This window comes from Nymphaea colorata, chromosome 11, assembly GCF_008831285.2.
Source record: "Nymphaea colorata isolate Beijing-Zhang1983 chromosome 11, ASM883128v2, whole genome shotgun sequence".
NCBI classification, from domain to species: Eukaryota; Viridiplantae; Streptophyta; class Magnoliopsida; order Nymphaeales; family Nymphaeaceae; genus Nymphaea; species Nymphaea colorata.
The window spans coordinates 276128-292575 of NC_045148.1; the positions used below are offsets into that span (position 1 = coordinate 276128).

The 16448-nt window shown below is 38.2% G+C and overlaps 2 protein-coding genes across 3 annotated transcripts; one reads left to right on the top strand and one right to left on the bottom strand.

The window, feature by feature from the left end:
- Positions 1–382: 382 nt before the first annotated feature.
- On the top strand, positions 383–10603 carry LOC116264098 (histone deacetylase 9-like). Of its 2 annotated transcripts, XM_031644081.2 has the most exons (14): positions 383–733; positions 1977–2089; positions 2208–2325; positions 4102–4176; positions 4382–4601; positions 5529–5592; positions 6680–6772; positions 6878–6986; positions 7167–7216; positions 7500–7590; positions 8064–8134; positions 8234–8332; positions 8570–8633; positions 9428–10603. In XM_031644081.2, the coding sequence occupies exons 1-14, from the start codon at positions 697–699 to the stop codon at positions 9511–9513; spliced, it is 1290 nt and encodes a 429-aa protein (XP_031499941.1). In that variant the 5' UTR covers positions 383–696; the 3' UTR covers positions 9514–10603. The 2 variants fall into 2 exon arrangements, with proteins under 2 accessions (XP_031499941.1, XP_031499942.1); XM_031644082.2 differs by lacking the exon at positions 1977–2089.
- A 451-nt stretch (positions 10604–11054) lies between these two features.
- On the bottom strand, positions 11055–14704 carry LOC116264099 (uncharacterized). The gene is made up of 6 exons (XM_031644083.2): positions 14361–14704; positions 13204–13316; positions 12962–13097; positions 12731–12798; positions 12202–12288; positions 11055–11316 (listed from the first exon to the last, which is right to left on the bottom strand). The coding sequence occupies exons 1-6, from the start codon at positions 14635–14637 to the stop codon at positions 11224–11226; spliced, it is 774 nt and encodes a 257-aa protein (XP_031499943.1). The 5' UTR covers positions 14638–14704; the 3' UTR covers positions 11055–11223.
- Positions 14705–16448: the final 1744 nt, after the last annotated feature.

The following is a 16448-nucleotide window of genomic DNA, read 5'->3' on the forward strand; positions in this document are numbered from 1 at the left end:
GTTCCAAAAATTGATGCAGGTTCGTAAGCATATAATCTACGCTCAAGCCGTTCATGGCAAAAAATATGATCAGCTTCAAAACTATACACCAAATTTGCATCCAATTACCATTAGCACTACTGAATCTAATCAAACCAATTCAAAATTGGGTGACAGTAATTAAATAATTCCGACCCATTGGCATCAGTGCACATCAATGTAAGCGGCCCCTTTGAAATGGCAATTTCCATCTGCATCTAGCGGACAACTCATAGGATTCAAAACGTTTTTCAAGTCAAGATCCAAATCTAATAATGGGATCCAAACCTTGAGTATAGATTACGAAATTCCTCGAATAAAAATAATATTTTTTAAGAGAAGATGGGCGCAGTGGTGTAAATGGGGTGAATGTGGTCGCAGTTGGGCTTTGAAAGAAATCTGGGAGCTCCGAGGAGGCCGTTGTTTTTGGCGGTGCAGTTTTTTCCCACCATCGCCTGCCCATGGTTCCGTTATCGAGGGCGTGGACCTTCTTCGTCTACGTCCAAGCATCCGGAAATGGTCCGACCCCTTGACGTGTTTCCCAAATCCAAATTGCAGCGGGCACGTCGCTCGTATACCCGTTGAGCTTGTGGGCGCCCCTTAACCAGAACTCTCTCTCTCTCTCCCTCTGTCTCTCTCTCTCTCTCTCTCTTTCTCGGCGAGTTGGCAGCCATTGCAATGGCACCCAAGCAGAGGATTTCGTACTTCTATGATGGTACTGTCTCTCTTCTTCTCTTTCTATCTAATTTGCTTTTGTACTTGAACTTTTACGGATACACAATGATCCTTATGTGGTTTTTGTCGAAGAAAAACATACAAGATGATCACATAGGTGCAGAAATCGACGTAGTATTTGGACTCACGTTCACTTTCCTAATCCTACGTATATGCTGGACAGTTTGATTGGTAAATCCATCTGGAATAGAAAATGATGAAAGTATGGATTTATAGGAAGAACCCACTCACAGATTTTCACTGCTTGGAGTATATTTTGGTTCTATGTAAGATTTTTCACTATATTTCCGCGGAGCATGTGATCTAAAAGACAAAAAACAAAAACATAAAAGGTTCGAACGCATCACATCGTTATCACGGTAAAGTTGCTTTTTTTTTTGTTGCTTTTGTTTGATTATGAAGTTTAACCAAAAATTTAAAAATTCTTCTATTACCACAAGAATTTACTTTGACGAGATTTTCCTGAGGACGAGATTTGCGCCTACAGATATATGAAGAGTATAAAGTGTGTCAGATTGTCATTCCTGCCCTGCTGAGAACTCTCGTTTTGTGGCTTTATAGGAAATGAACTATCATTAACATCAAGATGCACAAGACAACATCTGGGTGGAGCGTGGATAAATTTATTTCCCCTTGGGTCTTATTAATGGAAGGACTGGCGATTCCATAGAATCCATTTTAAATACACAATCGATTGTGCAGCTGTTAGGTGCTGCTTGTGCCATCGTCTGGAGACCTCATTATATTGTTTTGCCTTCAGATGTCCATATATCAGTGGAACTTAACACTGACCTACATAATCTAAAACTTTGAAGCATGATTCATCAATGAACATTGGTGATGCTTACATCGTGCACATATATTGGAACAACACTTTCATAATGGTTCAATAAAGTTCTACTCTTTTCTGGGTTTGTTCTAAGAGAGTTGTGACACAATATCGCAGACCCCAACACTATGTAATACAAAAGATCTTTTCTAAGCATTTAAACATAGGAGGAATATTATTTCCAGATGTCTAATGCAAACAGAGGATAGTATGCTGTTTACCTGTGTCAGTTATCTGTTACACAACATGCATCTTTTCCTACTAGAGAAATTCAGCTTAAGATCACCTCTTATATGTCTTTCTCTTTTTGATAAAAATATTTAGAAACCAAAACAGTTGCAGCAGCATGTGTATCCATTTTGATAATAATGTTCTGAATAATGAAATGTTTCAGGTGATGCTGGAAATGTTTATTTTGGTCCAAAACATCCAATGAAGCCACACCGTCTTTGTATGACGCACCATCTTGTACTTGCATATCAGCTGTACAATAAAATGGAAATCTATGTCAGTAAAATCATGTCAGCTTTTCTTTTCTTTTTTCTTTTTTTTTTCTATTTCCCCCTTTTATGAACAATTTCTTGACAAAATTTTAGTATCTGATATGAAACTTTTGTGTTTGCAGAGGCCACATAGAGCTTATCCTGTGGAGCTCGCACAGTTTCATTCAGAAGATTATGTTGAGTTCTTGCATCGAATAACACCTTACAGCCAATATCTGTTCAGGGATGAATTAGAAAGATGTATGGTTTTGGAATAGATGACTTGATTTTCAACTACTTGCCTTCCTTTCTATATTGACTCAAATTTGTTATTTGTTTTCCATATTACTTAGTTGATGTTTTAATTTATACATTTCCCTTTAAGATTGTTAAGGTCTTGAGCAAGCCTAGCCTTCAACACTCGCCAAGTTTTATCATGTCTTATTTAGATATTGGTGACAGAAGTCTTTCTAGGTTACCTTAGAAACCTGTTTTTTCAGAAACAGTTGCTCTCTCCCACTCGCGTCCTCCATCTGGTTTCTGAACATAGAAGAGTTTGTGCATGATCAATGTGCAAGGACCTGTAAAACATCTATGATCCCAGGAAAATATAGCTTTTCATTCTGTTTATACAGTTGGGAAATTCTCTGTGCCTATAAGCATTCTACTTCATCTCTCTAATACAAATTTGAAAACATGCAAGATAAGCAACAAGAATTATGTAGATGAACCAGTGGTTCAGTCTTATTCAGAAGCGCTAGGCAATGGTCCTTCAGAAAGGACTAGCTGGTGCTTAGCCAGGACAAAAACAGCAAGGAGAAAAAAACAGAGGGAAAAATGGGGAGGAAGAAGAAGAAGAAGGAGAAAATGGGGCCAAAGAAAGAAGAATGAAAACAGCAAGTAGAAGAAGAAAAAACTTATTTGGGACACCTTGGCATGCGTTTAACTACGTAGCTCCAAATGGTCAAAATTGAAATAAGTTTCCTTTGCATGCCTAATTGGGCATCTAGGCATGCTTTAGACTATAGCTCCAAGTAGTCAGAAACTGAAATAACTTGTCATTTGCTTCTTGTAAGCAATACAGAATTCAAATTCTTTAATTCTATATTTTGTGCAGGCATATTTGCCGATGTATGAGAGAATATTATATATTTAATACTTTTGTTTTTTTGGTATGGTTCTGAGGCTGCAAAACCTTGAATGTAAATGCACAATCAAGCTAGTATCTTCCATCTTCATGAGCTAATACGAAGCAAACATCTACAAATTACAAAAGTCTTACCCTTGAGTGGTGCAGTGTGGTTATTCTGGAAGAAGTGCATGGTGGCCCTTCTCGGCAGAAAAATTCTAGTGCACAAGTATTCAATGTCATGCATGGTTGTTTTGATTTTCCAACTTAATGAAATTGAAAATCTTTTGGTACATACCAATATGTCAAAATTAAGGAAGCCTAAGCTTTTCCTCTTTCCCATGGTATCAACTTCCTTAGTTGATAGCGAAAGATCAGTTTTTCTCAATACTTCCAGGTGAGTGAGAGTATTATGACTCACTACCCGGAAAAGTGCTGAAGTTCTTTTCCAAGAAATGAGAGAAAGAGGCATTTCACGCCTTCAGTCAAGAAATTTACTGTACACTAAGTCACTAAGAAATGCTTATTGTAGTAGGAAAACCATAAAGTGACCTTGCTTTTGGCAGGATACCGGTTTTGTGAACATATGTCTGTGCAAAATGTATGTCAGCTGGTACAATGCTCCCGCCCTCTTTTTGGCATGGGGGCTTAGAGCTCACGGGAATTGAGCTGGGGGCACATCATTAATGTGCCCCCAGCCTGACCAGCTATGCTAGTGCTTGACAATTGAAATTTGCTGGCTGTTGTTGCATTAAGAGTGTTGTTGCCTATTACTGATGAAGTTCATGTTCTTCCCAATCATTTTTTAAGACCATGTTCCATTCAGTTAACTTTCATTTGTGACATCTTGTGTGTCTTTAGTTTGCTTTGTATAACTAAATGTACTTCCCAAACATGTTTCTCTGTAGACAGCCTTGGTGGAGATTGCCCGATCTTTGATGACCTGTTTGAGTTTTGCCAAATATATGCTGGTGGTACAATAGGTACAGTTTTATTATAATTTCTGCCTTTCGGTTTTTTGAATCGACAAGCTAATTTGCGTAAAAATAAGGCTGTGTTTGTTAACTCATCTATGAACCAATTAAGAAGCTTAATGCTATGAGATGCTATTCTTTCAAAGTAGCTTGTATGCACTACAGACTATAAACTATCATGGAATGCGATTTTCCTGGTTGTTTTGGTTGTCAGATGCTGCAAGGAGGTTAAACCATCAGTTGTGTGATATTGCTATAAATTGGGCTGGTGGATTTCATCATGCTAGGAAGGGTGAAGCCTCTGGATTTTGCTATATCAATGACTTGGTATTAGGCATACTAGAGCTTCTAAAATATCATGCTCGAGTTTTGTATATTGATATTGATATACATCATGGTGATGGTGTTGAAGAAGCATTCTACTTGACAGACAGGTAATGTTCAACAGTTTTTCTCATACTATTGTTCAATGTGTCTCTTGAAATTGGAAGCATTTTCTATTTTAGCCACTTGCTCTTTTTGTGGTTCTCCTGCCTGTCACAGGTCCAGTTCTGTTAAATTTTAGTTGCATGGTGGACTTATTTAATTGGTGATCTGGACTCATGCTTAGTTTTAAGCTTTTAAGATAAAGGAAATTATAATTCTTTACTCCTTTCTGTTGTTGATTTCCTTTTCATCAATTTGATCTTCAGAATTGATGTCCAGTTCCTTTTCATCAATTTGATTTCCTTTTCTTAATCAGTTCAAAATGCAATTACTGCTGAAAGATTAAATGCTTTGTCAGTACTATATTTATAACTATTGTTGCACTGACTTATTTTGTCAGACATAAAACTGTTCGTATGTGGTGTTCAAATAAGTATGAATGTGTGGTAAGGGAAAAAGATAACTATCAGTGGCTGGATTTTAGTCTTTGTTCTCCTTACTTTACCATGACAGTGTACTAGAAAGAAAACTATTCCTAAATGGTACTTGAAATTTTGGAGTAAAAGGGATTGGACCCCATTCCCAGGGTATTTTCTACTGTAAGACGTTGCTGCTTTTTTTTCTTGTTTCATTTTATGTTTTGTTAGCATGCAGTGTTCGTACAGAGACTGAGTTTTCGTTTGCACAAATCGTAGTGTACATTGATGTTACGCGTGGTGATTTTAGATTATTCTAGATGCTTTTTGGTTAATTTATCCAAGTTTTTAGGTACACAGTTATGGTCTGTTGCATGATTATCTTTTCCTTTTTTGCTTTCGTATACTGTACATCTTGTTTCTGCTAATCATGAGATTCAGTGTTTGCTTTCTTGATTTCTATCTATGCTACATTTTGTGCTTGCATCTTGCTCTTAAACAAAACTAGTATTTGAGCAGGGTAATGACTGTAAGTTTCCACAAGTATGGTGATCTATTCTTTCCAGGAACAGGTGCTCTTAAGGTATATATTTCTACTAGAGTAACTTTCTTTTAACGCTGTTTCATGATAAACTACCATATGCATTTGTATCCGTCACTTGGATGGAACTTTCCTTTTCGTTCTTTCTCCTTAATAGATGTTTCTTATTTTTCCTTTTTTGAGCCTTCTGCATTAGATTGGATTTTATATTCGTTGCTGGTTATAATTCTTCTTCTTGAAGTTATGTCTTCTGATGGAAACTGGAAGCAAGAATAAGTAGGCAAAGACGTGAAAAATCACCTACATGGCAGTATAATACAACTAAGGGTGCAAATAGTCTGGTTTTTGACAATGCTATTAATTTTGGACGAAATTTAGAGAAAGATGTGTAAACACATAGAATGATAACACAGATATTACACACTATATTTTTGAACTTCATAACGGTCAATTTTCAAATAGCTTGTGATCCATGTGGGATTATGTCTATTTTTGTAAAATATGGTGTTATCATGAATATCTTGTATCTTTTTTACTCTTATTTTGACTAGATTTATTGCTTTTGTAGACTTTTTTCACATAATGTAAAAGTCACATTTTTGTTGTTTGTTATACAATCTTTGACTGTCTGCAGTCTAAGTGTTCAGAATTTGAACTTACGAAGTTAGAATTTCTATAAAATGCATTGTAGGCATAGTGGTCCATGTGAATATCATAATTTAAACAGCATAAACTACTTGCTAAGAACATACGTTCAAGGGGTATCAAGTAGCATGCTGTATTTAGCATAAAAGATTTAGTGTTTCATGTCAACTTTACATGATATATAACTTATATTCATAATATACATTTTATGTTTACTATGTGTCTGTGTTCATGTGAATCTTCTCCTTCCAGTTTGTATCATCATAGATGTCACCATTTTTATTTTTAGCGCTTCAGAAAGTGCTGTAACATAAAGTACTATTTCATTTGGATTTTCTTCCTTTTAAGCTTTCCAAGTTCTCAGCCATTATCTTCGTTTAAATTTGGCATTTCATGTGAGTCAGCTATGGGAAACTATTTCATACTTAAATTAATTATGTGAAATTCTATTTTGATTTTATTTTGATTTGACCTTGTTCTAAAGGATATAGGAGAAAAGGAAGGAACGTATTATGCTGTTAATGTACCTCTCAAAGATGGAATGGATGATTCTGGTTTTACTCGGCTCTTCAAGATTGTGAGTTGCTGTAGAATGAAGTCAAGACTTTCTTTGTTCTTCTTTGGGACACGTTGCTAGATCTTCAATAGGTGCAAATTAACTTCTATTTGCACACTTCTTCAGATTATCACTAAGGTTATGGAAACATATCAACCAGGTGCAGTAGTTCTTCAATGTGGAGCAGATTCACTTGCTGGGGATCGCTTGGGATGTTTCAACCTTTCCATTGATGGTGCTAGTCTTGTATTGATTAAGTCTATTTCTGTCATTTTCCTTGAAAATGCATGTTTACCAGGCTTACATGGAAATTGCTATTAACCTTATGTACATCTCAAAAAATAATTTGATTAATCCATGTTGGCTGCAGTTTTGTTCTGCACACACTTCATCTAACCATGTCCTCTGCTAATAGGCCACTCTGAATGTGTAAGATTCGTGAAGAAATTCAACTTGCCCCTCTTGGTGAGCTCTCTTTGCATGCGAGAACATTTCATCCTTTTGCTAATCCCCAGCTTGTATGGAGTTAAATGTGTAGTTCACTATCAAAGAAATCTATCCCGAGCCATGCACAGTCTTAGACTCTTAATGAACTTGTTGGAACAATTCAAAGAGTCTGCCATCCCAGTTGGAGATGCAGCAAGCTGATAACCGCTTTCATGAGTCCATGATGAAATGCTTGAAGTTTTGAACTGTTTGAAACTTTGAAGTTTGAAGTAGCATTTTCAAATTTGTCCTTTCCTTTCAGGTTACTGGAGGTGGAGGATATACAAAGGAAAATGTTGCACGCTGCTGGACTGTGGAAACAGGAGTTTTGTTAGATACTGAGCTTCCTGACGGTAATCATCTTAGTGGTCTACTCGAGAGAGCAGTGTCTTACTCCTCTTTTTAAGTCCATTGGAAATTGGTTGCCGTATAGTTGTTTTTAATATGTTGTCTATAGTCTGTAAATTATTGAGTGCAAGGCATGCTAAAATACCACAAATATGTTTATTTTCAACGGTAGGCCAAAAAAAGAAAGGTGAAATTTTCATAACATTCTCTATCTTGTGATCATATCCTGATATATCACTATAATTTGTAAGATTTGTGGAATAAATGTATGCTTAGTATGTGCTTCTAAATTTTTTGCTATTTGTTTTTCCAAAATCTCTACTTAACTTCTCGAGTTTTATTGAAGAAGGCCATCTTTTTGGAGAAGAATTAATTCCTAGGAGAAACTTGTTGAGAATAACACTGGTTTTCATGGTATATGGACTTGAATTTTGAAAATGTACTTATGAATGCTAAAAATTTTCTTTTTTTCCTGCAGAAATTCCGGATAATGACTATATAAAGTACTTTGCTCCAGATTATTCCTTGAAAATCCGACATGGCAATATCGTATGAAATCCTAAACATTTTATCATCTTTCTACAACGTTATGGTTTCTTCCCTTGGGGGTGTTCCATGTTATTTGCACCAACTAGGCTCGATGTGCAGGAAAACTTGAACAGCAAGTCATATCTCAGCACCGTCAAAACTCAAATACTGGAGAACTTACGTTGCATGCAGCATGCTCCAGCAGTTCAGATGCAGGAAGTAAGATTGCTCTACCACTTTCGTATCTGAATTTTATAGACCTGAGATAAATATGACGCCTATTCTGCAGCTTCTTTTAGTTGAGATGTACGATTTCTAGCAACGGCTGTTCTAGATCATGGTTGACCTTTACGCTCACCAAGAATAATTGCTCTTTGGTGGACTATATTGCAACCTTAATATGCACTTGAAGTTTTAGAAACTTCCATCTGACTCTTTTTTTGCCATTGTTGCCAGGTTCCTCCTGATTTCTATATTCCAGATATTGAGGATGAAGAGAATCCTGATGAACGAGTTGATGGTAAGTAACATTCAGATTGTGCCAGTCATTCCCCTTGTTCCTATCAGATCTGCCTTCTCATGCCACGGAATGGCAGGGTGGACTTGATCTATGGTCTTTAACTTGACGCCGTTAACGAGTGTTCCCCTTTTACCACCTGCTCATCACCTCCGGTGGCCAGTTTACAATTTCCTTTTTATTTGGAAAAGAAAAAAAGAAGCTGCTTTACATGCACAGGAATGCGATTCTTTTTCAAGGAGCAGCTGGGTTTAGCCAGGCATGATGTTACCAGACCAGACCACGAGATTTACCAATAGGCGTTGAGCTGTGGACCTCCTTTTTGTTGTCTTAGGCTGACTTAACTAGGTAGTGCATTTTTAGTGGCAATTACTTGTTCTGTTTACTTGTGTGGAAGAATTTTGCTGTGATGCAAAAACTAATGGCCACAAAGCAACCCAATTTGCCAACCGAAAGATGGACTATGTCATAGAAAGTCTTCGATTTTTTCCTATATCATTTAAAAAGCCCTGCCAAATTAACCTTGGGTAACATATCTACAACATGAGACTACTGTAAAAAGGACCTGCACTATGAGACCTCTATTCAACTATACGCACACACCGTGTTACTGTTATATTGAGGCCGTCAAAAGTCTCTGGCTTCTATGTCACGCACACCCACTACATTCAACTTCACCATTTGAGACTCATGAATCTTGCCTTAGACCTTAGTGAACGAGGTTGGTGTTTGCTTTGGATGGTTTTATTGCGTCCTTGAGCATATTTCTTTCCAATCGATTGTTATTCTTGTTGCAGGGCATGCTAAAGACAGGCAAATTCAAAGGGATGATGAGTTCTATGATGGCGACAATGATAACGATCGCATGGAAGACAGCTTTTAGCAGTTTGCATAGTCATGCATTGACTTGTTTGCATCGATCCCATGAAAGTGTGAAGGAATCGGGTTTCCCCTTTAGCTTTCTAGAAAGTGTGAGGATGGAGATTCCAGCTCGTGGAGGCCAGCATTTTTCATGAAGAGCCGTTGACTGACTTCGCTATACACACTAGAATTATCTATCAAAATTTTTCTCGTTTTCTTTAGGGTCGTTTGATGCACAAGAAGAATTTAACGTGGTAAATTTACCATGGTAAATTTTTCTGAAAAAATTTACAGGATGAAATTTTTCTCTCTTCTAATTTGAGGGTCTGTTTGATATACAGGAAGAATTTAACGTGGTAAATTTAACCTTGTTTGATGCACAAAGTAAAAATTCACATGAAAATAAATTGGAAGATGTCTTCCAAAACAACAAAATGTTGCATACATGCATCAAAACAACAAAATGTTGCATACATGGTAACAAAGAAAAATTAACCATGGTACAAAAGAGTGAGGAGGGAGACATGTTACTTCGCATTCAGAAATGCATCGAAATATGTTAAAATGTTTGACAGAGGATTGTGCTTTCAGGCAACCAACAAAACAAGCTTCCCTAATTCCTGCAGGGCCTCCTAAATTGCTAATCTGCTGATGAGGCAGACAATTAGACTATTCTTTCAGCTGATGAGGCAGACAATTGTACTATTCTTTCAGCTGATGCCACACATTCTTTGGTTTAATACAAATTGGGGTGCCGTCTCAGCATAGAGTCAATTCTTCCAGCTTGCTGCACCATCAATGGACTCTTGAGACACAGATCAATTCTTCCAGCTTGCTGCACCATCAATGGACTCTTCTGGTTAGCTCTAGACAAAATTGAAGCCATGGCATTGAAGGTATAACGATTGTGCCTAAACCCATCTTGTTTTTCAGCCCACAATAACTCGTAGGCACAATTCCATCCACACTTCAGCTCTCTCAAAACAGACTCCACAGTCTCAGTGGTGAGAGTCCTCCCCAATACACACAACATCTCCTCCCGATTTCTTTGCACTGGTTTCTTTGAGAATATCGACCAGAGATCATAAACGGGATTAACAGAGAGGATGCAAGATCATTAAAATTGTTGGATATGGTGGAAACAGCAGTCCATCTTTATAAACAACAGATTTCACCCTCATCAAATTTAACCCGACAATCAAACGGGCCATTAATGTAGAAACAGCAATCCATCTTTATCGAGAAAGCTTCTTTTGCTCTGAAACTAGAAAGTAACCCACCCCTCTTTAACTTTTACTGATTGTAAACACTTTGCACTAATACAATATAAATATATGCAAAGCGAGTTTGATCGAACGAAAAATCTCAGAGCCATATTCTACCGTTTCAAGAGTTACATCGACAGGGGAATCTTGTCGGATAACCAGAATCGAGGATGGTTTTTCACTTAGCCAAGTGCATCACGTTTCTGCCACTGAAGGCTGCAGAATTCACATATGAAGAACTCTCAAATCTGAAGATTTTGACTGCGCAAAGGACAACTCAGAGATATGAAGATTCGTGTCATCTAAGTAACGCCCCCCATCTCATTAGACAAGTCTAATATTTTTCATCTCCCATTACTCTTTGTGTAATGTCTAACTTGCGACAAGTGTAAACAGCTGAGACTATTAGCTATGTCTCGGCGGAAGAATCAGACTGTATGCAATCTGATTGTCCACGTGAGCAAATGTCAGTTGGAAGGACCATGACCCAAAATATGCTGGTTCTGAGAAACGATGCTATCCAGTAGTGACTCGCAAGCATCTTCAAGCAAATCCAAAACCTGAAGCCAAACAGAACAGAACACATAAGTCTTCATGTTGGTAAAATTTACTCGTGGCACTGATTGCAAGAACAGAGGCTTAGGCCTGAATTGGTTTACTCACAATATCAATAACCACAAATGAATTTATCCCCGAACTTTCTTGGATATCACGAACATACTATGTTTTATTGAGATACTTGTGACTTCTCCTTTTTTAATTTTAATATTTTCGTCAACATTTTTTTTAGTTTCAAAATTTACATGCGCATTCTTTCAAAGACATCCTCCACATTTTTTAATATGACTTTCCTAACATATTAAAGATTTTTCTTTTCCCAAATTCTGATGCCAAATTTGTGAAATTGCACCGACTAGGCTGTCCGACCTAACATAGAGAGCGTCTCTCTCCATCCAACCAAATGAGATTATGGTCAAAGTTCAGAGAAGAGAAAATGGAGAACGGATCATGCCAATACACCTGACAATTTGCGCCAATTCTCGTCCAAGAGAGGCGAACAGCATCGAGGAATAGTCAATCTCTTCAAAATAGTTCCACCACTTTTGTCAATGTTCACACTATTTTTATCAATGTTAGTTCCGTAAAATTTAAGTAATCATGTTCTTCAAAATCTAAAAGGCATCCATGAAATGAAATCCATTCCATAACTAAGAGCCTATCAGCATGGATGCAACAGCGGAGTTCAAAACTTAAAAACCAAGCAAGACATAGAACTCAATGAATTGTTACTGGACACTGGCAACACCAAAACAATGACATCCAAAGATAGTGTTGTCTGAATTTTTGCATAAATGGAGTGTGACTTGGACAACTATACGGCATGCCATGCTGGTTACTGGACTTGCATAGACTCTTTCGAAGAGGTTTTTGAGAAACGAACATACCTTCTCAAATCCCTGTGGTCCCCCGTAATATGGATCTGGCACCTCAGTCTCCTTGTGCCGCTTACAGTAGGAGCACATTAACTTAACCTGAAATTGACAAATAAAGATAAAGAGTCTTCAACCACGTACTGAGACTATAATTGACATACAAGAGAAGTGCAGCAAAGCTCTCTGCAGTTATGAATTCATTTTTCTCCTTTTAGCTTTTCTCTTTTACTCTATTTACCAAGGACTTTCACACTATAAAGAGGGAAAAGCTGTTCAACTTTCTATCCCTAAGACCACATAGAGAATGAAAGAGCATGTATTAAGTTTGCTGAGAATAAGTAAAAGTAATTCCTTCACGAATGCTGCAGTGAAAACGTATGCCATGAGGACAGGAGACAAGTGGAACAACAACCCAAGGTTATTCTTTTAACATGTTGCACAAAGGATAACAGTAATGTTAGGCAATCGCACTCATTCATCAATGACCCTTACTATATGCTGTCAAAGACTAAACATTTCAAGAATTCGAGATTTTGCTAACCTTTGTTGCGGCATCAGCAGGAAGGGAGTCCCTGGCCTTCCACCTATCAAAAGCATCCAATATGTCCTCTGCATGCATTTTAAATAACATAAAAATGTAATTCAACAAAACACATATCTAATAGTTCCCAAGAACGAGTAGCCGGCCGGATCACTCAGGCACTCAGGGAATCAGATACCACTCACACCAGTAAAACACACTAAGCAGCAGAACAACCAAAAGATTTATCACCTCTATTTTGTTTATCCATTGCAAGTATCAAATCAAAATCTTTAAAATCTGATGGTCGTATTGGCCTTGAAATAGAAGTTATCTCTATTCCGCGTGTCCGTGCTGCAGATCTCATTCTTGGATCAGCAAGGTTACCCTTTAAAGGATAGAAGTTTCAGAATAGATACAGTAGTTTTCAGAATAGATACAGTAGTCTGAGCTCATGATAGAAATCATTTGCTATTCAAAGATGCATAGCATACCTCATGGTAGTTAATTGTCCCAGCAGAGTCAATGTTGAACTTGGACTCTAAACCTCTTTTCTTGACGACATCTCTAAATACACCTTCCCCAGCTGGGCTTCTGCATATGTTTCCTGGAACAAAAAGAACCGAAACTCATCATAAAATTTCCCAGATTAAGGATCGTTTACCGTATATAAGACAAGAAGGACAAGAAGTAGTTAAGAATTTTAACTCATTGAACTAGGCCTTTCTACTCTGAACGACTGATTGTTTGGATTATTAGTAAAGACAATCAGTGTCTTCTTCGATAGTTTACTAAGCATTTCCCCCTGAAATTATGCTGAAAAAGGCGAAGTATCCTATACCCGTCACTACGAAGAACACAAACAAGTGTTAATAATAAAAGATAAAAACTGTAAGCGGCTTGTAAAACCTGCCAATAAGTGCAACGTAAATAACTTGATTGATTCAGGCTTTTATTAATCTTCACAGCGCCGCTTCGTGGACAGGACAATAACTTCGAGGCTGAGCCTGCAAATAAAAAATATACCTACTCGATGATAATAATACGAAACCTCCATAACTTAAGCGCCCTCTCAGTACGCCCAGGCAAACCTCTACTAAGGCACTAACTCCAGACCAAGACAAGGGCAACGACGGGCACTCCTCAAGGTGAATAACTATCAGACCAACTTCGAGAAGTCCTGAACATCACCAATTCAGAAGAAGCGATGCAGCAGATTCTCTCAGTTCACGCGAATCTATGGCCAAATGAAAAAAACGAATTCAATTTCAAATTGGTCAACTGAAACAACAGATAGGTTGGTGATCTCCAGTTGGTAAAAGGCCTGTCATATTCATCATCCACAAGGTCTCACCATTTGAATCAGACCAATCGGCTCACCATAAGATGCCAACTCTCCACCAGAGAACGCTATTCAACCTTCGACAAAATCCAGCAGAAGTTCAATACCATCGACGCCAAGATTGTTTCATCACTCAGAAACTCAACCAAATAACAACATCGTTCCTCCATCCTCAAATTTCCAACAGTGATTAACCCCATAAAGGGGAAGTCGCGCCGGTGGTTCACATCCCCACGTCAACAAAGATAAACCCGAATGGGTACAGAGAGAAAGAGAAAGGCAGACAGAGGGAGAGCGAGAGAGAGGTACCGAGGCAGACGAAGAGCACGGCGAATGGTTTCGTTGCTGCCTCGGTGGCTGCGGTGTCTGAAGAAGCCATGGCTCGGACTGCTCGGCTGCTGACGGATCTTGGGCGTTCTAAGTCGGAATGTCGAACAGCAGCCTTAGAAGAGAAGATCGTGAGGCCAGGCTTACCGCTGCTCCTGGCGGTGGCGACGGAGAGGAGAGCAGAGGGAGAAGAAGGAAAAGAGCAGCGAACCGGCGCCTTTAAAAGACCCGCTACACTGCTGCACGCGGCAACACTCATCTCTCTCTCTCTTCCTCCCCCTCTCTATCTGTAGCTCCAAAAGGTTCCTCCTATGGACCTGACACTGCCGACATTTTGGTCCTACCGTTCTCCGTATAAACTGGTTGGACTCGACTCGCTGTCGTCGGATCTACCTTTGGTTTGCTCTGGATTCAAATTTCGAGTCGGATTTGAACTTGGGAACCAGTACAAGTCCTAAGCTTGGTTGGCAGCAGGAAACAGGTCAAATTTGGATCCACTAAATATATAAGAAATCACATTTGGATCAAAGTTCTTACAGCTTAAGAAAATGAGCCTCAAAATTACAACTAACCGTTTCCTTGGGCAGCAAGTAAATGGGCTCATTGAACAAGCTTGAGATAACTTGTTTAATTGAATGATGTATGGGATCCAATGTCACTTCAGAACTTGAATCCATTGAGCTGGTAAGCCCAACTTGTCAGCCTCAGGGAATTTTCATGACATCATCACAATATGTTTTGTGATCGTATCATGATATATCACGATAATTTCGTAAGGTTTGTGAACAAATGTAAGAAGGGCCTGCACGATGAGACATCCGTTCAACTATACACACACATGGTGTTACTGTTATGTTGAGACTTATCAAAGTCCCCAGCTTCTATGTAGCCTACACCCACCACATTCACTGAAACTCATGAATTTTGCCTTGGACCTTGGTGACCTTGACGAGGTTCGTGTTTGCTTTGGATGGTTTTATTGCACCCTTGAGTATTTCTGTTAATAATTGATTGTCGTTCTCTTTGCAGAGCATGCTAGAGACAACCAAACTCAGAGGGATAATGAATTCTGTGAAGGCAACAATGTTAATGATCTCCCATGCAAAGCCAATACAAACAACTGCATGACATCAAGAAATATGGGGAGAAAGTCGTAAGAAGGAATTGTGAAAGATGTAGAGTTGAAGACGTCAAATAATCAATCGAGTCACGAACACATGACACGTTCATACCTAACAATTTTCTACAAAGTGGTGAGGAAACGTATATAACTTGTACAAATCTCAGCCTCTTTCAACTTATTGTCAGTCTCTTTCAGATATGAATCTATCTGATTCAGAAGGGAAGAACTTGCATCAGTACCTTAGTTTCAATTCTTGTTTAGGAACTGTTCTCATAAGGCAGGGCTTACTAAAAAAGAAAAGGACATGTGAATCTCATAAATTGTGTGCAAAGAAAAGATGGGGAAAAATACTTGAATTAAGAAGGAACCTACTGAGCTTGCAAATTTCTTGATATGCACTGAAAGTTTGAACTTTGTGGCAGCCAAACGTGAGCCTCAGGTTAAAAGCTCCTCTTTTCCTTCTTTATAAATTGGCAAATTAAAGTTAGCCAGAACTGGGTCAGGTAAACGCAAGAAGCATCAGCGTTAAACTGCTAACCTCCAATTCCGACTTCATGTCTTAACTCCAATTCTAGGTGAATAAAAGTTCTTTTATAATTCACCATGTAGAGATTTACAAATTTATTTATTGAGCTTTAAATTAAAGTGTCAATTTACAATCTGCTGGAATAAGGGCACCACCAGCGTTTTGTTTCGTTTTTTGCTGATTTTCAACATGATAGTAATAAAAACAATATAAAGCCCATATTAGCTATTTCAATATGTGAGACCAATTCTCCAAACCAGAGTAAGAACCCGGCCTCAAATGAGAATTTCCTTCCAAAGTAGTTGCATAGATGCACCTAGCTAATACCATTGTGTCAGACTTGAAAGGAATAATCTTGATCATCCAAATTTCCAAGATGGTTGGTTGAGAGGGCAAAAAAAACAAAAAGGAATATTTTAAT

Bases quoted from the DNA above. Each gene is read 5' to 3' on its own strand.
- LOC116264098 (XM_031644081.2), top strand. From the start codon at position 697: ATGGCACCCAAGCAGAGGATTTCGTACTTCTATGATG. The intron at 2,090-2,207 runs GTCAGTAAAATC...TTGTGTTTGCAG, and splicing joins ACAATAAAATGGAAATCTAT to AGGCCACATAGAGCTTATCC. The intron at 2,326-4,101 runs GTATGGTTTTGG...GTTTCTCTGTAG, and splicing joins CAGGGATGAATTAGAAAGAT to ACAGCCTTGGTGGAGATTGC.
- LOC116264099 (XM_031644083.2), bottom strand. From the start codon at position 14,637: ATGAGTGTTGCCGCGTGCAGCAGTGTAGCGGGTCTTTTAAAGGCGCCG. The intron at 13,098-13,203 runs GTATGCTATGCA...TATCCTTTAAAG, and splicing joins GGACAATTAACTACCATGAG to GGTAACCTTGCTGATCCAAG. The intron at 12,289-12,730 runs GTTAGCAAAATC...TGTCAATTTCAG, and splicing joins CTGCTGATGCCGCAACAAAG to GTTAAGTTAATGTGCTCCTA.